Below are 26,300 nucleotides of genomic sequence, written 5' to 3' on the forward strand. Positions count from 1 at the left end.
ATCTCAAGTACTTGCATATCCCCATTTTCCATGGTGCTCTAGACCCTCATTGCTTCACTGGCTATAAATATTAGAAAAATTCATCACCAAAAGCTAGTATTTTATAATTGCTACCAAACACAAATCAAAATTTTATCACAAAATTTACATACAAATACCTCTTTTTATTTCAAAAGATGCTGAAAAGTCTTCCCCAAGCCCTGCACGGAAGCATGCTTTGCTGGCCACGTCCTTTGCCTGCCACCACTGCTTTACAGTCACACTTCTCACTTCCTACCTACAAATGGATGCTTGGAACTATATTCTCTAAAAAAGTCTTGGTATCAAAATGCAAAAATATTCTCTTTTGTTGTACAAAACAATGTTTGGAAAAGTAACTGACCCAGCTGAATTGTAGGATTTTTATAACTCCAGCTCTAGAAGGAGGTTTGGGCCACGTCCAGAGAAGGACATGAGCCAGCAGTGTGCCCAGGTGACGATGAAGGCCAATGTCATCCTGACATCTATCAGGAATAGTGTGGCCAGCAGGACTGGGGAAGTGATTGTACCCCGGTACTTAGCACAGGTGAGACCACACCTCGAGTGCTGTGCACAGTTTTGGACCTCTCAGATCAGGAAGGACATCGCGGTGCTGGAGCAAGTCCAGAGAAGAACAGTGGAATTGGCAAAGGATCTGAAGCATAAGTGGAGGAGCAGCTGAGGGAGCTGGGGGTGTCTGGCCTGGACAAAAGGAGGTTCAGGGGTGACCTTACTGCTCTCTACAACTACCTGAAAGGCGGGTGCAGCCAGGTGAAGGTTGGTTTCTTGTCCCCAGCACAGGACAAGAAGACGTAGTCTCAAGCTATGCCAGGGGAGGTTTAGGTTGGCCATCAGGAGGAATTTTTTCACAGAAAGAGTGAATAAATATTGGAATGGACTGTCGAAGGAGGTGGTGAGGTCCGGTCCCTGGAGGTGTTTAAAGACAGACTGGATGTGGCACTCAGTGCCATGGTCTGGTTGACACAGTGCTGTTTAATCATAGTCGATGGTCTTCTCCAACCTAACTGATTCTGTGACAAGAGGCAGCACAGACGGCAAGAGGTAGAAATAAACAAGAGGATGAAGTGAGAGCTGGCAGTCCATACGAGCGTTGCTGAAACAGTGACACTGGAGAATTGTTAAAACACCGGAGCATTTTGAAAGGCCGCAGAAGGGGCGGGCGGGCAGGCCGACACGGGCCGGGCCGGGGCCCGGCGAGGGGCGTGGCCAGTGGCAGCGGCGGGCGGTGTCACGCTGGGCCGGCCCGGCGCCCGTCCTGGCAGCGCCCGGTGCCTGCGGCCGCCGCCCGCCTCCGCCCCGCCCTGCCCTGCGGATGTGGAGCCGGCACCGGCGGTGAGTGGGGAGTGGGCGGCCGGCACTCAGCGGGAAGGGGCTCTCGCTGCTTGCGCCGCCGCCAGGGGAGGAGCCTCCGCCCTTCCCGCCCACCCCGCCGCGGCGCGGACCCAGTGCCAAGGCTGGGCGGCCGTGACAGCCGCAGCGTTTTCCCCGCTGCCCCGGTAGCGCTCGGAGCGGTGCTCACGGCGTGCGGCCGCGGCGGGCGGAGCGGCGCAGGGCGGGGGCCCCGGCGAGCGCGGCCGGGCCGGGGGCAGGGAGTGAGTCACCGGCCGTGCTGGCGGCGGGACCGGCCGGGCTGCTCTCCTCCCCCGTATTTGGGTTCCTAAAAAAGGAGAGCGAGGCGCAGCGTGGCAGAGGGAAGGAGCCGTGATGGGCCGGCTCAGAGCGGGCACGGCCCGGACGTGGCGGCTCCCGGGGCTGCCGAGGGGGGGAGGCTGGGCGGTGAGTCTGGTTCTGAGTCGCTCTGCACCGGCACGCCTGGAAAAGGGCTGCAGCCCCCTCTGCCCTGAGTTGGCACGGTGGTCCTTGGTCATGGGCTGGAGTCGATGGTCCCAGAACTGTTTTCCGACCTAATTAATTGTGACCGCCACCCAGCCACTCGTGAGAGCGGGAGCTCGGGGATTTGAGGGCGTTTTTGGCTTGTTACCGTGCTTCTGGGTCTGTCACTAGTTACGCAGTGTGTAGGATGAAAGAAGAGGCCAAATAACCTCCCAGATTACCTCCCACAGACCCCATAGAGTCTGTCCTGGGCGTTGGACAACCTGTTAGGAACGTACATTTGGAAACCACGCGGGCACGATTTGGAAGAGTGCCTCAACTCTTGTAGTTTTCAGTAGTAATATTGCTGAAAATAACAAACTGAGAGTAGTTTTAGATTAGATATTAGGAAGAAATTCTTTACGGCGAGGGTGATGAGGCACTGGAACAGGTTGCCCAGAGAAGCTGTGGATCCCTGAACATCTCTAGTAGTGTTCAAGGCCAGGCTGGATGTGGCTCTGAGCAACCTGGTGTAGTGGAAGGTGTTCCCACCCATGGCAGGGGAATTGGAACTAGGTGATTCTTTGAAGTATGTCCAGACTAAACTATTCTTTGATTCTGTGATGATTCTGTGATTCTTACACAGCCACCATGCCAAGGACAATGATTCTGAATAAAGGATACGAGCCAAGTTCACTGAAGTAGCGCACTGTTTATTAAAAAGTCTGTTTTCAAGAGATAACTGTTCTGTAAAGTGATATTCTTAACCAGTAGGTAATATTTAATAATTAACTAGTGCTTTTCATTCTTTGAGTAGTTTAGAAATGGCAACATACATAACGTGCCAGGCGTAATTTTAGCAAAACCCTGCAAACCCCTGATTATGGATAGTCATGCATTAAGGTGCAGTGACTTGTGATAGTGTAGTTAGCCAATAGCAAGCTCAGTTACAGTACCTCGTCCCTGATTATGGTTTTCTCTGGTTCATTTTGTTTGTGCAGATACACATCTGAAATGTTAAAAAATACTTTATTAATGTGCATTTTTTTAAAGACATGAATACTTGGGTTCAGAGCTGTAAATCTGTATGTTGCAGAATTGTGTGCATGTGAAAAGGCAAGTGAAACTAACAAAAAACCCCATTGAAATTTCGCTTGAAAGCTTTTTTTCTGTAAATTGAAATGGACAAGTAGAATACACTTGTTTATTATGATGTGCATATGTTTACAGTATCACTATATTTTGTAGGATAATTTATATGAAATACTGGAGACTGAATTGTCCTTGAATCACAGAAGTATGATGGTCATAAAAGCTGAACTGCATCCTTAGAGAAACTTCCTTAGAAATAAAGTATTTTAACAAGAGTGGGGAAACTGCATAAGGGCAGTGGGTAAATTCTCTTCTTCAGTCAAGTTATAAGTTAATAGCAAAAAAAAACCAACCCAAAATCACCAAACCAAAATCACCAAACCTTCCCCAAACTTATAAATTTAGTAAATTAAATCTGTCATAGGTTTTTTTGTTGGGGTTTCTTTACTTTTTTTTTTAATGGAATAGGTTAGTTACTAGATTTATTGTTTTATATCAACATTTCTAAGTTGCTTTATGAAGCATGATACAATGATCTCTGTAGAATAATTTGTATAAAATTTAGTAACAAGATAAAAGAGAAGTGCCTGGGATTGTTCAGCCTGAAGAAAACAAGGCTCAGAGGAGACCTTATCACTCCCTACAGCTGTCTGAAAAGAGGTGGTTGCAAGGTGGGGATCTGCCAAGTAACAAAGAGAAAATGGCTTCAAGTTGTGCCATTAAAATTCTGTGAAAATTTTCATCATGGAACGTTGCCAGGCATTGAAACAGGCTGTCCAGGGTTGAGTCACCATCCCTGAAGGTATTTAGAAGCTCTGTAGATGTGACTCGTATGGGGACATTGTTTAGTGGTGGACTTGGAAGTTCTGCATTAATGGTTGGACTCAATCTTGAAGGCACTTTCCAGCCTAAATGGGTCTGCAAGTCTATAAAAGCCTGCTTAGATCATTTGGATTATTTACACATCAAGTTGTGCTGCCAGTGCTTTAGAGCTGGACTTTGTCACAGAACATTTGGTTTATAGGTTCCAAAAAGTCATTTAAGTGCTTTGAGTTTAATTTGCCTATCAGTATGATAGGTGCCTTACTCACCTACCCAGGATGGTGTAAGTTTCCTTGGTATGGTTAAAGCTTCACAAGATTAACTGAGAAGGTTCTTCCTTATAATGTGTTTGCATACTCATATTATGAGAAGTTTATTGATTTTTAAATACCTGTTTGACTAAGTTTCTGTTAATGTTTTCATTTGCTGAAAATACACTGGAGGAAGCTGTAGGCTGTTGTTTTTGAGGATAGTTTCACCTTACTTATTTTTAATTTTTTTTAAATTTGCTTTCCTCTCATTATTGCTTTGCTATACATAGCAACAACAGTTTTCCTACCTAGAGAGTAGGACTTAAATGCCATGGGAGATCAGTAGCATCTTGACAACTGCAGAGGTTGCTCAACCTGGTAGTAGTAAGTGCATAAAAGTGCACACCTATGCCTTTAATAAGCACAGACTTGTGTAACTCACCACAGTAAAGTTTTGTGTTTTTTAGATTTGTACCAGATATTTTTTAGCAATTGCATTTTATTTTGGTTTTGTCCTTAGCAAGCTCTGAAGAGATGGCGGAAAAAAAGAAAGAGATGGTGGAAAGCTGGTCTTTCTTGGATACTGCTGAGTCTAACTTCAGGCCCCTGGTAGTAATTGAACTTGCAAAAGGCACCAAAGAAGAAACCATAGAATGGTTCACTAAACGAATTGTGGACAAAAAGGCAGATGGAGGTGAGTACAGTATGATCTTCTGTAGCACTTCAAAATCAAATTGGCTGTCACCATAATATGAAGGCATACCGAAAATTAGTTTTCAGGGAATTTGTGGTATAATTGTTTGCCAGTCTCATTTAATTTTGCATTTTTTGAACCCACTTAACTCTATTATTAATGAAAATATTGGCTTAAGGTCAAATGCCAGTTGAACTCTAGAATTCTTCCATTCTTTGCACTGAAGCTCTGCTATGTTTCAATGTAGTTTTGATGTCAGTTTTTATAGTGGTTGTCTAGACATGTTTCTCCTGTTGCTTACAGAAACATGGTAAGCCTTGCCTAACTCATGGTACTTTAGATCCTGTCTATAAGCCTTCGTACCATGTTGTAGAACAAAATTAAGTTAGCAGAAAGTAAATTAATCTTGATAACTTCGTGTTGGATTTTATTTATATTTTTTGTTAGCATGTGCGGTCTTACAAAGACAGTATTCCATTACTCATTTTGGTATGCTTCTGGGAATTGAAGTTAGGCTAATTGATTTTTAATTCCTTGGACTTTTTAAAACTCTTTTTAAAAAAGTCATTATTTGTAGCTGCTGTAGCTTATAGTTTATGGTCAGTAATATTTCTGTGGCTGGATTTGTGACTGCAAACTTGCTTTCAGGCCTCTGTTAGGTAAGTTAGGGGTGTTTCTGCTTCAAAAATCTAGTCTCTTTAAAACCAGTGGGACTGTTTGCAGAAGCACTTCTTGCTTTTATGGTGTGAACTGTAGGGGTACAGATCCAAACGGTCCCCATTGTTCCATTTCATTGTTGAGAATGCTTCAACAGAAACAGGGCTAAATCAGGAGGTGACCCTGCAAGATGCTGAACACCCTATGTCAAGTGCTGTTGAAACCTTAACTCTCTGTGCTCTTGCAAAGAGATATTTTTAGCACTCATATTAGCGAGGGCCAGTATATTGGATGCTAAAATGCTAGAGCTTTTAGATGTAATTTTAATGTATTTTCTTGCTTATTTTACCCCTCTTTACTTTAAAGGCGCACAACTGCTGATTCAACCGCTGGTTACGGAAAATGGAGTTGAAAATATTTATCTAGTTGGAGCTTCCCACTTAAGGCTGTTGCTGGGAGCTGAAACTGTAGGTTTGGTGAAGGAATGCAATGATAACTCAATGAGAACTTTTACATACAGCAGTAGAAAAACTTTCAAACATTTTGCAGGTAAGCAATTGTAGGAATCTATGTCATTGCAAATTGGTGACCAAAGATTATAACCAATTAAACTGCTAAATCTTTTACTGTCTTTCTATTCCTTGGAATGGTAGCTGTGAACAACATGTGGAAGATCAAGCCATGAAAAAACTACTTGTTTTTACTATGGAAATTCAGGTCATATAATAAATTTTGGTTTCTTACACATGGCTTTAATTGTTTGCTTGTCTATTCCGTCATGTTTTTCTATGCTCCAAATAGTCTCTTACTTGTATGGAAGATTTCCTTGGAAAATAAGACAAGAAATATAGTTGATAAACATGATTTTATTATTAACTATCCATGTTATGAATTAATGTAGCAATTTAATTTCTGTGAGCCAGTTTTGAGGCTTATTGCCTTTAAATTAGCTGGAAAGAATAGAAACATTTTTCTCTGTTACATGTATGCCTCCAACAAACAATAATTAACACTACAGATTCATTCAGTGGGATTTGGGCATGATTAGTGGAATCATTCCTTTTCCTCTTTTATTTTGTGGGGGTGCCAACATAGGAACATTTCATTTTAAATGTGCTGCTTGTAAGGTATTTAATGCCCCTACAGTGGCAGAACTCATTTTTTGCTCTGCAGGTAAATATTGGAGTTCCAGCTTAGTCTTGCTAATACTTCTAATGTGCCTGTTTGAGTGATGCCTTTCACCACATTTTCAGTGTAAAAGTTCTTGGGTCTGTCTGAAACAATTTTTAAGTTTTGTTGTTCAGTGGCAGTTTTGCTCAACACCACTGCTGTGCAATAACTGTTGCAGTGTCTTTACTTTTGTGACCTTGCTTTCCTGAAAGCCTTCCTTTGTTAGAAAGCCTTCCAAAGAACTGTCAGTTGCAAAAGTGCCACTTCCGTTTCTTTCATGCCTTTGCATTATTAATGCAAATCTGACACAAATTCCAGTGTTCACAGAATCTCTAGGATTAGCTGGATTTCCAGCTGCTGGAAATATATTTTTGGCTGCATCTCCTGGTATTTTTTCTTTTACAAACACAAATGTAATTTTAGTTTTATTCAGGTGCAATCAGAGAAATTGTCACCTAGAAAAGAAACCCTGCAGTCTATGTTGTCTTGACAGTATTTCTGGTTGTCCAATTAAACTAATACTATACTGTTATTCTTTGTATTAGAGTCTTATTGATATTTAACTTCATAGTTAGTGTATTTAGGGCATTCCCTATAGTTTCTTATTCATAAAGAGGGAAAAAATTGTTTTTATCTCAAGGAAATCTGACTCTTGTTTCCATGATGATAAATTGATGGGGTTGACACAGGCTTGTTGCTGTAATTCTTCCCCCCCCCCCCCCCCGATTCTGGTAATTTTTTTGTAGTTGTTTGCTTCCAGGGTTGTATTCCTGTGCTGCATCATTTCAAACAACCTTCCTTTTTATTTAGATGACAATCACAATTTCCTTACAATGGCAGAATGTCAGTACATCATCAAACATGAACTTGAAAATTTGAGAGCCAAAAATGAGAAAATGATCCCTGGATATCCTCAGGCAAAGCTGTACCCAGGAAAATCAATTGGTAAGTAATGTAGTTTGTTGCTCTAACTCACTGTGTTGATGTAGCATAGTGTTCATGGTGAAAAAAAATTAATCTTCCTCTAATGAAGAGAAATCCTTCGGATGTTCAAGTCCCACCATTTTTAACTAACTTTGTTTTTTCACTGCTTCAGTAATAGGACAAAAGGCAATGGAAGCATAATGCAACAAGAGAAATTCTGAATAAGTATCAGGAAAGTATTTTTCTCAACAGGGCAATCAAACATTTGATCAGGGATTTAAAGCGATTTTTGGTAACTGTGCTGGGAGGCTTCTAAATCCTCACTAGACAAGGCCCTAAGCAGCACAATTTAAGCCACAGCTACCTTGAGCAGGAAGGTGGACCAGATTACTTCCAGAGGGCTTCCATCCTGAGTCATTCTGTGAGGCTGAGAGTCTGGACTTATGTTCTCTTTAGCTGGGTACTTTTTGCACATGTTGGTGCTATACATTATTTTTAATTAGCACCGAAAGTATTTGTTGTTTAAGTTACATAATTATATAATTTGGATTCTTTCTGTGTAAAAATACTGGAATGAGTACCAGTGCTCCAGAGTTATAAATTTCATAATAGGAAGGAAGTTTTATTTAATTTATTTAGTTTCACTGATCTTCCTCTTTACTTCAAGAGCCTTCCCTTTTCATAGGAGAAAGAAGTAATGAAAGCTGGTGCTATTTTTATGGTACCTGAAAGTATTTTGTTGGCAGAGATGCTACAGATTCTTAGGAGAATGTATCTTAATAATTGTATATCCTTTTATTAACAGTATATTTATTAATTATTGTTGGTCATTAGAGAAGGAGATCTGTGAGTATTAGTGGTTAAAAAAAGTGTAAATAAATGTAGATATCATTTATATTGGTAATTATTTTATATAGCCAAGGTATTTTTTTAGTTACATCAAACAGATGATGATGGGAAATAGTAAAATACTGTCAAGTGTCCAGTGCCTCCCTGTTTTTTAATTTATTTTCTTTTATCTATGGCTGTAACTTCAGAGCAGTTTGTTAATTGTTTGTCCACACATGTACTATTGCTTTCCATAACAAAGCTAAATACAAATTGTGGAATATGTAGTTTGTTTGCAATGAAGATGTGATTTAATTCATGAATTAAACTGAGATTTTAAAGGGTTTTTTTTGTATCTTTCCTATAATTAATACAATGATGGCTTTGTTGCTATCCCCACAAAGCTACATGTGACATTTCAGTCCTGACCTGTAGCACTTCTTGCTATTGAAGCTGCATCTGATTATATTGCAAAGCTGTGGAGTAGTTATTGTATGTAGAAAGGTTGCTCTTTGTCTTCCAGTGGACAGCACAGTGTTTGCAGGCATGGGTATAACTGCTCTCTATAATTTTTTAATTATCATAAGACTTTTATTTTAGGATTTGAGTGCTAGATCTATTTCAAAGAAACTTTAGGCTTGCTAAGTACACAACATAACCTATTCACTTATGTCAACTTCACTGTCCTTTGATGGAGTGCTAGGTGTCTTATTTTTTCTTTTCTCTTCTAGTGAGAAGGTTATTGACCAGCGGTATTCTTGTTCAAATCTTCCCTCTGCATGATAAAGAAGAATTGAAAAAACTTAGTCACAGCTGGTATGGCCGAGTGAAAGTTGGTTATCAACCTTTAGGTATGTGAGCAGCCTTTGCATTGTGGTCATGCAGTGGAGTCATGAAAATAGACTGCTCTTTTTGAACAAGTTTTTCATCTTTTAGTGTTTCCTATGTGACCTGCTGAAATGGTTCTAGACTTGTAAAATTGGTGGTTCCAGAGTCTGCACATTCAGTGTCTGTGAGTTTCCATGTAACAGCAGTCTGCACATCACAAATTCTCCCCACCCATCAGTAAAGCAGGAATGGTCCAATCCAAGAATGTTTTTTCAAACCAACTTGACAAGCTCCCACGTGTCTGGAGCTCCCAAAGCTTTTTTGTGTTATAGGTGTGTCAAAAGTGTTTGTCTTAAATTCATTGTCTGAATGAAGACTGTATGTTGTTGCATGCCAGCATCACTTGAGTATATTTTAGACACTGAATAATCTTAAAATGAATGTAATTTTTAGTCTGGCAATGTAGAAAGCTAAATTCTAATCTTTAAACCTGTAAACTTTATCTAAAAGTAAGAAAATAAGCATTGGGAGTTTGCCTGATTATAAATCTCTAGGTCTTGCAATTGCTTGAGGTTTTTTCCTGAGCTGCAGGAAGTTAAAAGATCTGGCTCGATAATGCCTGACTCCAGAGTATTGTGTTAGGAGCCTTATTGTGTGCTGGTCTTTTGTTTATGTGAGAAAGGGGTTTTTTTTGGACTGACACTGAATCCATACAAAATTTTGAAGTAAATCCCAGGAGCCAGTTAAGTATGTACTAATTTAGGGATGTCTTTCATGTTGGAGTGTGAAATGATGTTAATGACCTACATTTGAATGTATTTGTTAATGAATTTTTGATTGACAGGGATGTTGGAATGCTGATCCTTCTGTCTGTTTACCTTTCCTTCTTGTTTTCAGAGACTTTTATCTGCTTGACAATTGTGAACTTCTGCTGAAGTGTTTTGTAAGCCATAAGAATATTCTGGTATTGGATGTGAGGTTTTTTTTGTGGGAGTGTATTACCGAGGTAATACACTGTGGTAGTGTATTTCTAGTGTCAATTCAGAGGTCATGCTTCTATGGCTGTTTCTTTAAGCTGGTAAATACAAAAGAGTGGCATACAAGCAATCTTGTTGTTCAAGCAGGCAAAGAAAAGAGATTTCAGCATTCTAAACTATTTGATAGGCATTTCTATATCAAATCACTTCTAGATTACATGAATAATAATCCAATTTTTTAAAATTAGTAATATAAGTGATATGTCTTGGAGGTAATACATCTGTCATGAAATATACCCATTACTAGTACTAGTGCACTTTTTAAGTCTCTGTAGCATGGGAGCAGAAAAACTCAGTGAATACAACAAGTATGTATTTAGTGTATCAGTTGTCTGATGAAGAGAGTATCTCAACCAGGCTATTCTATCTGATGTGTTTAAGATTTTGATATACCTGTCCATCTATTCCTTCAGTTCCTTGAGGGTTGTCAAAGCACAGCTAGCCCTTTTCTTCTCTGAGCAAGCTGAAACAAATTTATTTCTCAGGGATACATATGCCAGTGGGAGTTTTCAGAAGCTGGGTGTCACTTGTTATTAAAGTTTGGTTTTTATTACCTCAGATGTCTTCCATGCCATTCATTGATCAATTCTGTTTTCAAGGATGATAGTGTTTTCTCTTTGGTTGGGTTTTTTCCTCCCCCCCTTTCTCTGGTTATCTGTTTGACTTCCTTGCTATTTGAATAGTATGTTTATGTGGGTATATATGTAACATTAAAAAAACCAATTCAGATGACCATCTGACTTTTTGTAATAGTGGTGAAGAAAGGAAGAAAAAGCAATGATATTCATAGTGTTATTTAGAAGAAAAAAACTCTGACCAATGGAAAGTTGTAAATTGATGTAAGGTCAAGTACTGACATCTCTGTTAAGTGTAGTCTTAATTGATTAATTTCTTTCTGCAGATGACATACGCTGCTACTTTGGTGAAACCATTGCTCTCTACTTCGGCTTCTTAGAATACTTCACATTTGCTTTGATTCCGATGGCTGTCATTGGGATTCCTTATTACGTGTTTGCGTGGGAAGACTATGACAAATACGTGATGTTTGCCACGTTCAATCTGCTGTGGTCCACTGTGATACTGGAGGTTTGGAAGCGGATGTGCGCCATCCTGACCTACCGCTGGGGCACGCTGCTGATGAAACGACAGTTTGAAGAGCCAAGACCAGGCTTCCATGGCGTGCTGGGGATCAATCCTGTCACAGGGAGGGAGGAGCCAGTGTACTCAAGTATTAAGAGACAGTTACGGATTTACCTGGTATCCTTACCATTTGTGTGCCTTTGCCTCTACTTCTCACTGTACGTGATGATGATTTACTTTGACTTGGAGCAGTGGGCTCTGGATTATCACAAAGAGAATGAGTCTAACTTCAGCAGCTTGATGCTGTACGTGCCCAGTATCATCTATGCCGTTGTGATTGAAATTATGAACCGTATCTATCGTTATGCTGCTGAATTCTTAACATCGTGGGGTAAGAAAGTTGTTCGTTCTTCTTCTTTCAAGTTAGAATCCCACATACTTAGAATTTGTTTCTTTGCAGAATACATTGCAGTGAGCTCTTTTTCAACAGAATGCTAAAGAGATTTCCCAAAGTAGGTTTTTGCTGAGGGGTAAAAGAAATGGCCATTTTAACTTTCTGTATTTTGAGTGTTCTGAGATTGCAGTTTCATATTTGGTTTACTTTGGTCTAAGTCTGACATGCTGTCAGAAGGGGTGATCCTGCCTTCCTCCTCAGCCTCTCTCTGCCTTTGGTGCAGATTTAGCTCTTGGTCCCTGATTTAGCTCTTTGTCTGGCTGTCTCAGCCGTAGTGCTGACAAAAGGGGCGGGGACAGAACGTGAGGAGAAGAGCTCAGAGGTGCATGGATGGCAGGAAGGATTGTCCTGGCAAGTTGCACTCATAACCTGGGTTTGCTTACTATGCTTTAGTCTCTTGTACATCAGTGCAGAGGACTGAGGCACTGAGATAATGGAACCAAATCTAAGCCCACTCACATGAGAGTGTTTATGTATGCTACATACATAATAAAGACTGGAATTCCACATCCCAATTAAAATCTGTTTCTCTGGGCACTCTCAGAAGAGATGTTATAATAGATTACCTTTTCCCCCCACCTTGTGCATATGATTTATTTAACAGATTGGGCCTTGTGTTTTGTAACCTAACATAAGGACAGTGTTTATTTGGAATTTTAGCACTTCTACAGACATGTGAAGTCACTTTCAGACAAAGTTAATAGATTAAGCTAACGGAGAATAAACTGCTTTGTGTAGCTCCATATGGCATTGATTTGCAGGACAGAATCCAGATTATTAAAGCTGGAGACCCAGAAAATTAAGAAAGATAAAGCAAAAGGGAGATTGATGCAGAAGACAGAATAAAAAGAGGTGTTGAAGTGGGGGTTGGTTATGTTTGCCAAAAATGATTTGCTCAGAAATTCAACTTGACATCCATGATAGTAAAAGCAGGCAATTTCTTTGTTTGTTGAAGATTTTTATTTAAATAATGATCTTTAAAATTGGATCTAGGGCTCAGCTGGCTGTTTTGTTTCAGTGTTTTTAGTATACTCAAGAAAAGGCATTTCTGTGAAATACCCAGTTATGTTGATCTGATAGACTAAAATGTCTTTAACAGGCAACTCAAGCATTTTTTATCCAGACTTAAGCTGATGTTTCATATTCAGCAGAGGCAGTATTTATATAACCTGGTACACTCACATCTTGTGCCTTTTCTGTGGAATCCAGTTTGTTTCTGCTGTCATGCTCTGAATAGGCTGAAAAGCTCATCTGGTTGTCCTATTTTCTCTCCCACCTGACATATTTTCAGGTAGTATCTGACTTCAGAAGCTAAAGTGACAAAGCATGGGGAAACAACCTGGGGTATTTTAAGCCCCCCTCTTGCACCCATTTATCATGAAAGTTGATGGTGTAGCAAAAGCAAAAAGTAAAAATTGCAGTCACTTAAGTGCATTTTCACATGTCATGCCTAACTTGATGCTCCTGTTAGAGCTCTGCTGTTTTGTCCTGAGCAAGGTCCGTAGGTGATGGTGTCTCCTTTCAGTCTTGTTGACACAAGTCATGATAGTGTGCTGCCTTCCCAGTTACTGCTTACCCAGGGCTTAAAGGTACAATCTAACAAAACAGCAGAAAGAAATTGAAAATCTCCCATCCACTTCCCTTTTCTCCCCTCTAATAAATCAGCCTTCCTGAAATACTAGGTTCTGACAGTTTATGTTGAATGAACTGAAAATCTCAATTTAGAATGAGTAATGCATGTGTTGAACTTCACATACTCTAGTCTTGCTTTAGAGTATAGGGTCTTATCAAAATTCCTTGGAGAGAAAATATTTCTGTGAGCATTTACTCATTTTAAATCAAATTTGGTATTGTTACTTTTCATTATATATTCCGATTAGTCTTGCATTAGTTTTCAACCAAAGAGCAATCAATAACTAGACACATTTTGTAAAGTCTTAAGAGCAGTGGATGGTTTTTCTTTTATAAAAGAAATAAGAAATATATAAAAGAAGAAACTTTTGCAGTAGGAAAAATCTGGAAGTTGTAGTCAAAAATATGTATGATAATACTGTTGATCAGATTAGCTTCATAAATTGAGTAAGGTATTGGTCCAGTATAAATTCTTTCTACCATGAGGTGTTGGAATAATATAAACCATTAAATAAGTAACTTTCATGCCGAGTGAAAGTGGCTGTTCACTCTTTGGATAGCAATGTGTAGCATGGTAGGAGCTTCTGCTGTTTACTAATTAATAATTTTGTTGGTATTTTAGAAAATCATAGGCTGGAATCTTCATATCAGAATCATTTAATTCTGAAGGTTTTAGTGGTAAGTATGTCACATAAGCAGCTTTAAAAATTATTTTAAAAGCTTGTGCTATGTTTTATTAGTGCTTTCCTGGCATTACCCCAGCGACCTACAGTTTTGCTCAAGGCCAAATAGCACAAATATCAGAGTAAACAAAATTTCTGTTATGGTTGCAGTAACTGCTAGACTTATTTTAGATACCTCTTTTACAGTGGAGAGTTGGCTTTTTATTTGTGTCAAATTGTTCTTTCATTAGGATGCTGTATATATGTTTCTGTTACTTGGTGTGGTCTTCAGCTGAGAACTAGTCCATTCAATTTTTGCACGATTTTATGGTAAACAATATTTTGAAAAGTTCATGTGTTAACTTCCACCTGTACTAACATTCAGACAACTAGTCAGAGGAACTTGAAAATACCTGTCCATCAGTCTACTCCTGTGTAGTTCATAGCATATGGGGATCTATTTCTTTTATCTAATCTTCTTGTTTCCTTTTTGAAAAGGTCATTTAAGTTTATTCCTTTTTTATTTCCTCAATTTCCTTAGAGTTCCTTCTTTATTTCCTTCACCATGTTTTTGTATGTGTGTGTGTTTATTTGGGTTTTGTTTGTTTGTTTTGTTTTGGGTTTTTTTTTTTGGTGTTAAATCTCCGTGTTACCCATCTGTTACTGGTAACCTCTAGAGCTAAAACTGCTGTAGATATCACTTATAGCTTTGTCTTGTCCTGTAGCCTTTCTCATAAAACTTAGAACCATTTCTTTTTCCCTATAGGGTATTTATACAAAATTATTTTAAAAATTATGAAATGTCAAGTGTAAGTTTCCCCCAGTTTTCATTCTCGGTCTGTGAATGGCTCTCTGCTCTCCCAATATAACCTGTATTGGCCAAGAGCTCCAAAACAGGAGCTGCAGCACTTACAGCAAGTGGGAAACATCAGAGTTTGATTAAATACTGTGATTATGTCCCGTTGTAGAAGCAGGGAATATTTTTCTTGGCCATAAAACCTTTTGAAGTGATTAAACATAAACTGCGACTGACAGATACAAAGGAACAATTTTAGAGATTGAGAGACATATCACCCAACGCATATATTTTGACAAAGTATTTCTCTAAAAAAAAAGTCACTACTCTAAATAAAGATCATTGTATCCATTTTCTAATGTTTTCCGTAGAAGTTGCCAAAAAAATGAAAGTAGAAGGTGATGTATTTTTAATGTCCACATTTCATAATTCATTTGTAGCTCTCTTTATACACTTTGCTTTAGGAAAGCCTTAAGTTTGTTAAGTGAAAAACTGAGTAAGACCAATATTATAAAAGTGTTTTTTCTGACCTAAGGTTTAAAAATTATAAAGAAAATTATGATGGACAGTTTGCATTTTCATGGAAGCCATTTAGTCAAGGCAGCTGTTAAGTTAGATGATAATTTGCATCTGAACTTTTGCTCAAGTACTAAAACCAAATATTTTTATTTGCAGTTCAACTTCTTAAATTGTTTTGCATCTCTCTTCTACATTGCCTTTGTGTTGTTTGATATGAAGCTTTTGAGGCAGGTGAGTTCCAAGAACATCTAAAGAATGCTGATGAATCTAGGGAAATAAAGGATTCATTGAAACAGACTTCAATGGTTATTCTAAAACACAAACTTGGCAATTAATATAGTTCACCTATATTTTCTTAGAAATCCAGCTTCCATGTTTCAGTTCCCTTAACATTATTGCAAATCATAAGAGTAGAGTAATTCTTTCTCTCTGTGTAAATGAGGAACTGTTTTCAAATAAATTTGATTATTCTCTCACACAGATGAGACTGGGAAATTTTCATTTCCTCTTTGTTTCCTTTTATGTTAGAAGATGTTCTTCTCTGTAGTCTTAATGAGAGGCTCTTGAGGATAGGATTGTGATTAAGTTCGACTACAGTGAAGATTTGAGAATAAATAAAAGAAAAAATAATTAGTAGTTGGTATTTTAAATCAACTTCACACTCAAATGCATGAAAATTTGGTATAAGGAAAATATTTTTGCTCTAAACATAATGAGCAGTACACCAAGAACTTCAGCTCAAGTCCTCTGTTACTCTAAAGTGATCTCTAGCAAAACACTTGACGTACCTATACCAAACATAACATTTGTGACATTTCCTCTACTTTCAGGTAAAATTAAGAAATGAAAAACATGGAAAAAAATTCAGTCTTTAGCTCTGTGATTGTCATTGCCATGTATTAAATATGCCTTACCCTTCATTGTATGTGGTTTACTGTTTTCAAGATAAAACCAGATACACAAAATACTTAGACTACTAACTCCTAATTAGTCCTTTTCAGTGCACAACAAAGGATGGGAACTAGATCATCTGCACTTTTCATGTGATTTCTAGGTTTGTTAGACTGGCCTTATTTTCATAGTATAGTTACAGTGTTACTCGAGCTCACAGAATTGCAAATGATCGTAGCTTCAACACAGTTGATTTTTTTTTTAATTTCTTTTTTTTATCTTAAGAGCTTGGCCACTTTGCTGATAACTTCACAGATCCTCAACCAATTTGCAGAATCCTTGCTTCCTTACTGGCTCCAAAAGAGATACAACAGGAGGATGAAGAAACGCATGTGTTCCAAGAAAACTGATACAGACCTGTCATTAGCTGAACAGGTCAACATGGAGAAAGAAATGGGAACCTATTTGGTATGTTGAAGTACTTTAAAAGAGTTAAAGCTTTTCTGGGCTTTGGTTGATAGAGACATTAGCCAAGGCAAACAGGAATATTTTTAGCTTTCTGGCGTGGCAGTTTATTTCCAGCTTCCTCAGTTTTGCCGGTAGCTGTGCAGCTGTATGTTATCCTCTATCTGGAAAGTGGATACAGTGCAGGATCCTAGTAACACCAGAATAAAGGGGAAGGAATGACCAGCTCTGTGTAGAGCTACCTAACCCCATATCACTGGAAAGAATTATTTGTGTAATATGCTTCAGTAGGCTGGCACAGGGAAGAGGGAAAGTGTTTCTGTTTTGGTTTGATTTTGCAGTGGTACTAATTTAAATGGTCAGTTAAACTAGAGCCTGAGAGACCACTTAGGTCTGGATGGGGTCAGAAATGGAGGACAGAAGAAACCAACTCTTCAAAACATTACTTCTGCTGGATGCTCTTGCCTCTTGAAACCACAGCTTTGGTATTCATTGTCTTCCTGGTTCTGTTCTTGACCACCTCCTACCCAGTATAATTTAAATTGTATTTAGCAGATTTCATGCAATTCATTACTTAAAATTCTAAAGGAATTTACACAGTGGACATCAGTGTGTATATTAAGGCCTCACAGGTAGGCTGACAACTTGATCAGATGCTGCAAACACAGTCACAAGAGTCTTAATACTGTATGATTTTTGCTTTTACAGAATAAGAAGTACATTTAGATAGTGTACCTTTCATGTAAAAGGTACACATTAGCAGTTTGAAATTCGATAATAACACCATATCAGATTCCTCTCTTCCTGCATGAAGTGCCATGAAATGGGAAAAGGAGAAAGAGCTATCACCTTTACAATTTAAAAACTGTACAAATGTGTTCCTGTGTGAAGGTTGGAGGGAGAGAGAATTAGACAGCCTGTCTTGCAGTGCAGAGCACAGCAGAAGTCTCTGTGTAAGTGTCTGAGCTGGTAAATCAGCACAGTCCAGCACTACACCTGCACATCGGCCAGCACAGCTCCCAGAGTTGTGTGTCAGCATCAGGCCTGACCAAGTAAGCTCTGCCTCTTAGACCTGAGCTGACTCCTGATTCTCAGCTGTCCCATACAAAGCCGGTGTGGTGTCTCTGAGTCACATTGCCAGTGCTTCTTGTGCAGAGCTGGATCAAATGAATCTGCACCTGTTGTACTGTTGTGCCCTGAATGCTTTTTCATGGGGATCCAAGAGGTCAGTTGGAGAGAGTTAGGACTTTGCCTTGGTTGTGTCCACTGTTAGCCTCAGTTTTAGTTCTAAATACTGTGTAGTCAAAGCCTTAATTTTATATTCAATCTAAAGATTATTGTTTTGCTGTGCTTGTGAATAAACCATATTAGACTGCTGATTTGTTTGCAAGCAGTGAGCTGTCAGCAGGAAAGAATATTTCTAAAATTAAAACTGTCACAAGGGGGAAGCATTTGACTGCTTAGTAACTGAGGAGTCTTGACAGAATTCTGTGTTTCAGGTTCTTTTGTTTTGATTCGTTCTTTCACATACTCTTCAGCATTTAATTCTCTGTTCTTTTTGTCCTCATTCTCGCTTACTTTTCAAATATCCAGCCCTTAACCCTGTTTAGATGTAAAAACATTCTGCAATAATTTTTAAATTATATTTCTAATTTCTGCTTTACTCCTCTAGTTAATTTCCCTCCTTAGTTTGTTCCTTGCTTTTGTTTCCTTGATGCTGTAGCTGATCTCGTGACTGCTGATGGCACAGTTAGAAATTTCTTTGACATCATCTCAGACTCCTGTTTTCCTACACAAAGTTTCATAAATTGAGTAGGAGAAGAATGAATACTTATTTACTTTATACTCTGCTATTCTAAAAGCCAGTACGTATTGGGCAAGGAAATGAGAAGTGTGAGGATTCAATGGGAGTACTGTGCAATAACCAGAAGGAGGAGCACAGAGGAAAGCTCTTTCTCAGCCTGCAGTGATTGTCTGAGAAAATGATAGCAGTAGCAGATGTGTGGCTGCCATTCCAGTGAGTGTTCCTGTAAATATCCGTAAAGAAGACCTTAGTAAAATTTAGTTTGTACAAAATGTTTCTGAGGAAAAAACCTTAATGGCTTTAGAAGTTAGGTAGCTGTTCATGCTCTGGCCTGCAGATTGGTTTGTAGACTGAACTATACTGTGGAAATTCAAAATGAGCTCAAGTGAGAAATGAAATTAATGAGTACACCATGCTTATTTGTGAGCTTGCAGACTTCTATTGCCTCTCTCTCTGTTTCCTAGGAGAAAAAAGCACTAGGTGTTGGAGGGGGCAGTCAGTTTAACAGCTGTGATAGGCAAAAAAGAGTAGATAACTGTGTGTCTGATGTGTGGAGCCAAAACCACTTTCATGTGGTTCTTGCAATAATTTCAATTACTGTAAAGTCTTCATGTTTTCAGTTTTGAGAGAGAAGACAATACATCTGTCTCTGTAAATACCACATACCTAGATCCCACTTCAACTTCTTTCTGGTATTTCACTATCCTTTGTTTATGAACACTTTTTCTTTAAAAGTGGTTGGTTTGGTTCTTTCATAACAAAATTGCTGTGCTCGTAGTAAACTATCACTAATACTCCAAAACTAATATGCAAATAAATATCACCTGCATGTGAATACTGAATCAGCATTTAAGTACCCACATTCTTGGTTTAAAGATCAGATATTGAAATTTGTTAAATAGGGTTTTTTGCACTAATTATTCCTTTCAGATGTCAGTGCTGCCTTGCAGATTTCAGTCTTCCAGTGGGCCAGTAACTCTGTCCTACCCATTTTGAAATAAACAAGCAAAAACACCAGACAAGAGTTGCGTATGTACCAGCCTACTGTTCTGGTTAGGTCTTTCATGGACAGTCTGAAATGCTAGGACTTCTATTGCTGCAGTGCTCTCAGGAGAATGTTCTGCCAGTTTAAATGCATGGTGCTGTTTTTCTATTCCTCACTGTAACTTCTGTTACTGTTTAACTGAGATGCTCAGGAGCCTGCATAAGTTGAATGTGTTTATGTAGTTACTTAATGTAATAAGGATAGGAAGTGTGACTTGCAGAAAATGCATTAGGCGAAAGGAAAAACCTGGCCCTCCTCTTATAAGAAGTTTTTAGTGACTGAATAATTCCAAATTAATTAGATTTTTAAAAAATTCTTCTTGTCTGCTATCCGCAGTCCTTTCCAAACAACTGATTTGGTTGAGGAAACATGTTTACAACTGTACTATTATTTCTGTGTTTCTTCATAGTTTTTTTGTAGGTTAAAGTTGTTCTTATATTTCCTCTGTTTTTCAGGGTACTTTTGATGATTACCTGGAGCTGTTCCTACAGTTTGGCTATGTGAGTCTTTTCTCATGTGTTTATCCACTGGCAGCTGTTTTTGCAGTGTTAAACAACATCACAGAGATATACTCTGATGCCTTAAAGATGTGCAGAGTTTACAAGCGTCCATTTGCAGAGCCCACAGCGAGTATTGGTGTTTGGCAGGTAATTTTTGTCTTTTTTTTTTTTTTCTATTCATTTGTTTAAAAGAAGTTTCACCAACAGTATGAAAGCTTTGTGTTTGTCCCACGAGTCACTTTAAAGTTCAGTAGGTACTTTATTCTTTTCAATGCCCTGGAATATCATCTATCCAACTATATATCCCAGTGATATTTTTGGTGGGGTTTTTGGCCACATGCCTTTCAGCTGCCTTGGAAAAGAAGCAGATTTTTTCTTTAGTACTTGTGTATGTACTCCTATTGCAACTTCAACAAAGCAAGACTTCCAGATACTACCCAGTATTCTATATAGTCAGTGTATTTTAGAAATGGTAACTTCTGATGCAGTCTCAGAAGTGTGGAGCTCAGCAGGGGTTTCAAGAAGACATGGAAGAATATGTAAGTAGTTGGATTCCTAAGCCAGGCTTGTGACTTATGCATCCATGGTTACTGGTACTGAAGCTGACTAATTTGAAAATAACCTGGATCTGTGAGCAGGAGCTGGAACTTTCTGCACAGCCTGAATACTGTAGTCTATCTAAACAATTTCGTGGTAATAGTACTGGGTTAAGCATTTTCTGTCCTCAGTTGTGCAATCATGCTGCCACCAGCTATTTTGGGGCCTGTTGAGTGTGCTGCATCAGTGAACTGATCCTGACCAGAGTTTTCTGGAGTGACTAAGTTGCACCCAGAAACTTTAGCGTTCTATAATAGCTATGCTTCCTAAGGATGTATGATAAGGTTGGGGAACCTTTCTAGTTTTATTTAACAGATTTTCTAATGTTATGTAAGGGAGATTAAGAGCACAGTGAGCTAATGGATTATTGAATTTGGAGGGGTTGTAAATGTTATCAAATGAAGCAAGTGAGAGGTGAGAAATGAAATTTTGAAACCTCAAGTAAAACATACAGTAAAACATGCAAACCAAGGATCCTGAGCAATGTTCATTAAACACATACATTGATATTAGTGAAGTGGACTTAGAGGTGAAGTCTTTTAATAGTATGTCATAAAAATGTGTGAATTATAGTCTGATTGCATTTTAACATGGATATACTTTCTCAGTCCAGACCTATGCTGCCAACATCTTAATGGTATAGTTGCATTGACCAATTGTGTAACCACCAGAATAATCAGACTGTGGCCATAAGTCACAAGTATAGCTGCAGGTGTATTAATAGCATTTCTTTTTGCTAATAGTTTGTTTCAATCAAGGGAGTAGGCTGAAAAATTACAGCATTATTACAGTACAGTAATTTTGGTTTATGGTGTTATTTTTTATTTAATAGCAGAAATTAATTAGCTTTAGTGAATTAAAAATAATAACTAAATTTTCAAGTCATCCGTTTCATATGGGAAACGAGTGTTTGCTGAAAGGTTTCTGTTAAAGGAATACTGGAATTATTTTATCAGGTGAGTTGAGTCATTAGCTTCTTGTCAAGGAGAAAGTTATTTGTGACAGTCATTATAATTCTCTGTCAGTCTTTCTCATTCCAGACAGGACCTTGGAATAAATAACCATTATATTGCACATGTAATTGTTAAGCTGTATTCATATTTTCAGACATTTTGTTGGAGCTCTGTAGGCAAGAGTTTCTCAGAGTTGTGTTGCTATTGCATGTGTTTAAATGTAAATCTTTCAACAAATCTCAAGTGGTTGTGATTTAAAAAAGACGTTCTGAACCATTCTTACCTTTTCATTCTTAACATTCAGACAGAACCTCCAAAAATAGTTTTAGGACTACTAGTTCCTCTTGGAATTTTGTAATTTTTCCTTTATCCTGTCATAAGTTTGTTTAGGAGTACAACTATAGATGAGTGTTTACTCTTTCATATGCTCAGGTTACAACCTTGTTGTGGTCTTGTCAAGCTAATGAGATCTGGACTGCTTGCCAAACAAGTCCTATGCTATGGAATTCAAAAGATGACAGAAAATAAGTTAAACTAATGGGTCTTCTGATGCTTTAATGAAGGGAGAGGTCTCATGCAGAGCAATCTGGGGATTAGTAAGTTAGAGGTAATGATCATAACTGTAAATATATTTGTGTTTTATTTCAGTTGGCCTTTGAAACTATGAGTGTAATATCAGTTGTTACTAATTGTATACTGATTGGAATGTCTCCAGAAGTGGATGCCCTTTTCCCAGACTCAAAAATGGACCTTGTTCTGACTGTGGCATTGATAGAGGTAAGTCTGCCTTCAAACAATGCATGTTGTAGCAAATAACACAAACACCATGAAAATGATAGCAGGAGGTAGACTTTGCCTCACATCTTATATTCGGAGGAAATTAAGATTTCCCTATCAAAGACGTGTTTCAAAGTCTTCCTTTTAGATTTCTATCTCTTCTGTGTTTTTATTTGCTGTAAATGCTGTTGCCATGCTTTCCCAAGCATTCCCAGGATGCCGTGCATTTGTTGCTTCATGTACTTCAAGTATTTAGAAGTGCTATTTCAAGAAGCAAATAATCACATTTTTGTGAACTGTTTATTTCTCTGCTTGGGTTATGATCCCAGGATATCTTAAAAAGACTTCCTACATAATTTTTATGGACGCATTCTGTAGGGCTTATCTGAGACAACTATGTGTCATGACTAAATATTTGTGGTTGTAAAAGCATTGGGGTTTAATCTTCTCCTAATTCCATGTAGTAAGCACGTCAGTGTCATTCCTTTTCAGACATGGAGGGAAGACTGTGGGTATTTTACAGAACAGTTATTGCAGGACTTTGTCCTTATAAGTCTTTCCTTCAGGGCTTTCTTATATTGCATTGCCTTGATTTTTACCATTATTCTATTTTAGCCTTTAGAAACTGCATTACTTTTCTCCTGGTGAAAGATCTGGATTGTGTATGTGTAGTTACAAAAGTGCATCACAATACAGAGGTGTGTCAGGAGCCTATATTTCTTTTTTATTCGTTTTATAGGTATTAAGTGTTATGCAATGAATTATGAGCTTGCTTTGAGTTTTATTTTCCAAGCCTTAAGCTTTGCCGAGTTAGCTGTACCTATTAATTGTGCCGACTGGTTTGCTGAAGTTTGTGTCTACAGGCAGCCTGATACATCCTTCTATTATGCATGTGTGGACATTTACATTAACCTCAGTGAAGTGTTTTAATATAAAACTAATTTATCAAACCAAATGTAATGATATAACTCATTGCTGGACAACATATCTAGAGAGGTGATGTCATGAAAATTGGATGAGTAAATGTAAGCAGTATGGATTTCTGACAGCTTAGAGATGGGACTGTTTTTGCCTTTGCTTGCTGTGTGTTACCATTTTATCTGTTTAAATGTGAAGCTGGTTATTTGATCTCTTGGCAGACCTCTGTTTCTTGATAGACCGAAGGAGAATATCAGCATTTTTCTCTATATTTAAATTCTGTTTATATGTAACCCTTTAGGGAACGGGAATTGCAGCATAACAATTTGGATTATCTATAAATGCTGTGGAAAGGGAGATTCAGAAAACAAAGGGAAGAAAGTTTGGAGGGAAAAGGTAAATTAGTACAAGGCGAGGAGAGGGGAAAAATGTTGTCTTATATAGAAAAGCAGCTTCGGTCAAGACCATTGATCTATAAATAACATAGTACAAAAGGGCTGTTGGAAGCTAATGCTGGATGAGCCAGAGGAAATGAAAGGTAATTATTTGGTTGAAGAAAAGTCAAGTATTCTCTAATTATTTGGCTTAATTAAAAAAACCCTGAACAACCAATCAATAAAACAAGAAGTCATAATGCACTGGTCAGAAAAGGTCTATTTAAAAAAGTTTTAATCAAAAGTATCCAGTATGCTTGATGATTTTAAATATGTTAGTCTGATCTTTTTTATAATTGTTTTTCTGTTATTACCAGCTATTTATTGTCTGAAAAAACAGAGCTACAAAACTAACATGTGAATCTAAGAGTATGTTTCTGGAGCATAACAAGTCATGTGTTTTTTTTTTTTTGAATGTTGTTGGTTGGTTATAAACAGTTCCAAAACTACTCAATGTGAAATGTAAGACTTTTGCAGTGTCCATAAGGACACTCTTTCAGTATATTTTAAAGAGTGTTTAACAACTTCACTGGTGTGGGGCTAGAGGGTTTTTTGGTTTGTTTTAGTTTTTTAAAGAGATGGAGAACAGCTCAGGTCATACAATATTGCAAAAAGTTTTGTAACACAAATTTTGAACTTTCTAGAGTCCAAAAGAGTTCTCCTAAATAAAACACATTTTATACAGAAATTTAATTGAGAAAAACAATATGAAAATGAACACAGCAAACATCAGTTTTATTTCTGTTGGAAATGGTTTTAATTATGTTGATAGTTAAACATGTTCTTAGTCACAGATTTTTTTTTTTAAATCAGAGTTTCTTTTGTGCATATTTCAGGTTAAAACACTGATTACAAAAGTTCAAAGAGGAGGATTACTGGCTGCTGTGGGGCTATGCACAGCAGCAGTATAGATTTATGTCACCTTCAGGAGATGGGGATGTGTTTGCTTTTGCTTCCTGTTTATTTACTCCCATCTTCTCTGTTACACTGGGACTTTGCTTTTATCTGGTGTGTGATGAAACAGGTCAGGGAATTGATGTGGGAGAAGCTGTCTGACCCAGTTCACTAGGGAGCAGGGCAGAAGCAGCAGTGTGTGGGAGATGCACAGTTGTGCTGTGGTCGGTTTGTGCTGGATTAAATTTGTAGGACTTCTGCATCGCTGAGCCTTTCTACTTTAAGTATCACTTAATCTACAGAAGTATCTCTGAACTATGAAAGGACCACAAATCTCATGTATTGGCACTATTCCCATGCACCTTTATTTATTAGTGATTAAACTCTGCATTTCAATTGTAAAGAAATACTCAGAAACAGAATATATTACATTAAACTTGTAGGACAAACCTGATGCATCTAAAGGACATCAATGTCAAGGTAGAAAAAAATTCAGATGTGTCAGGGTGCTGATAGAAATGTGTTTTAGATTAACCTAGTAAAGATTCAAAAAAATATGATACAGGTGAGTTATTTTATTTCCTGATGTTTGCTGCAGGTGAAGATGAGCATTTTACTTTGTATTTATACTATTTTGACAGCATCTTGGCAGGCAGTTTGGAAATGTTAAGAGAGAAATTTCTTTGAGTTGGCTATATGTATTTTCACATGTTCTATTGATGGGGTAACCTACTTAAATCTTGGCTGTCTTTAAGTATTTTGATCAGTTTATAGTAACTGAAACTCCAGTTGAATATTTATATATCTGTTTGATGCAAAACTAAACAAAAAAAGCACTGTTGCTGTCAAAGTCAAGCATAGGTATTAGCAATGTCCTGATTTTTTTCCAAAAAATGCTAGTACTTTTCAATAATAATACTAATACTCTTCAAATGGAAACAGTTTATGTGGCAACATTTAACACCACCCACTACTGAAGTAACAAAGAACTGTGTGTGATATTCTTGTAAGCATTCTGTACCCAGCCCCTACCAATTTATGCAAAGTATTCTTTTCCCGTTAACAAGTCTTAACTCTGAATCTGTCTACAGTTTTGGTGGGAGTATGTATTGTGTGAGCAAAGTAAGTGTTAATTAGAATACCACAGAATAAAATATTATCAATTTCAAAACAATGGCAAGCATTAACATAATAAAATATAATAATATTTTTTAAAGTATTAAACCAGTGATTTTTTTTTGAACAGTTGACCTATTTTCATCAATTCAACATCTGCTTCCATGGCAACATGATTTGAACCAGGAGCAGAATGATAAAACTCCCCCCTTTTACTTATGGATGGATGCTAACTGAGTGCAACCAGTGCAGTTTTCAAACAAAAAGAAGTAGCTGAATGCCCTTGTAGCAGGAAACAATAAATCCTTATTAACATAATTTTAAAATACTTGTATCACATTGTGTGTTTAGTTACCAGACTTCACCATAGACACATAATTCTGGTGTGGATTCAGGTGCAATGTAGGACATTGCAAGCACACGTCTGTGCTTGTGTGAAACTGTTCCAAATTTCTTCTGACTGCCTACGCTGATTTGAACCACAAAAGAAGGAAATAACTCTGAAGAAACTTGGTGCATAGTTAGGGAAGTAGGTTAAAACAAGTATGACCTTAATTCTGCAGTCCTTTTTAAAATATTTCCTGCAAAAATTGTTGACAAAGAGTTTTG

At 38.0% G+C, this 26,300-nt stretch overlaps 1 protein-coding gene across 2 annotated transcripts in view; it reads left to right on the forward strand.

The window, feature by feature from the left end:
- The first annotated feature begins 1,262 nt into the window (after nucleotides 1-1,262).
- ANO10 (anoctamin 10) overlaps nucleotides 1,263-26,300 on the forward strand; it is a 122,480-nt gene continuing 97,442 nt past the window's right edge. The window contains exons 1-11 of one of the 2 annotated variants that reach the window (XM_014884056.2): nucleotides 1,263-1,371; nucleotides 4,537-4,710; nucleotides 5,734-5,916; nucleotides 7,348-7,482; nucleotides 9,021-9,140; nucleotides 11,056-11,625; nucleotides 13,943-13,998; nucleotides 15,454-15,528; nucleotides 16,474-16,656; nucleotides 19,958-20,149; nucleotides 22,201-22,329. In XM_014884056.2, coding sequence (XP_014739542.1) covers nucleotides 4,551-4,710; nucleotides 5,734-5,916; nucleotides 7,348-7,482; nucleotides 9,021-9,140; nucleotides 11,056-11,625; nucleotides 13,943-13,998; nucleotides 15,454-15,528; nucleotides 16,474-16,656; nucleotides 19,958-20,149; nucleotides 22,201-22,329 — 1,803 coding nt within the window. In that variant the 5' untranslated portion in view covers nucleotides 1,263-1,371; nucleotides 4,537-4,550. Of the gene's footprint in view, nucleotides 1,372-1,940; nucleotides 3,615-4,536; nucleotides 4,711-5,733; nucleotides 5,917-7,347; nucleotides 7,483-9,020; nucleotides 9,141-11,055; nucleotides 11,626-13,942; nucleotides 13,999-15,453; nucleotides 15,529-16,473; nucleotides 16,657-19,957; nucleotides 20,150-22,200; nucleotides 22,330-26,300 lie in introns of those variants that run through there. The other variant, XM_088164648.1, reaches the window with a different exon arrangement.

This window comes from Sturnus vulgaris, chromosome 1 (genome assembly GCF_052056855.1).
Source record: "Sturnus vulgaris isolate bStuVul1 chromosome 1, bStuVul1.hap1, whole genome shotgun sequence".
NCBI classification, from domain to species: Eukaryota; Metazoa; Chordata; class Aves; order Passeriformes; family Sturnidae; genus Sturnus; species Sturnus vulgaris.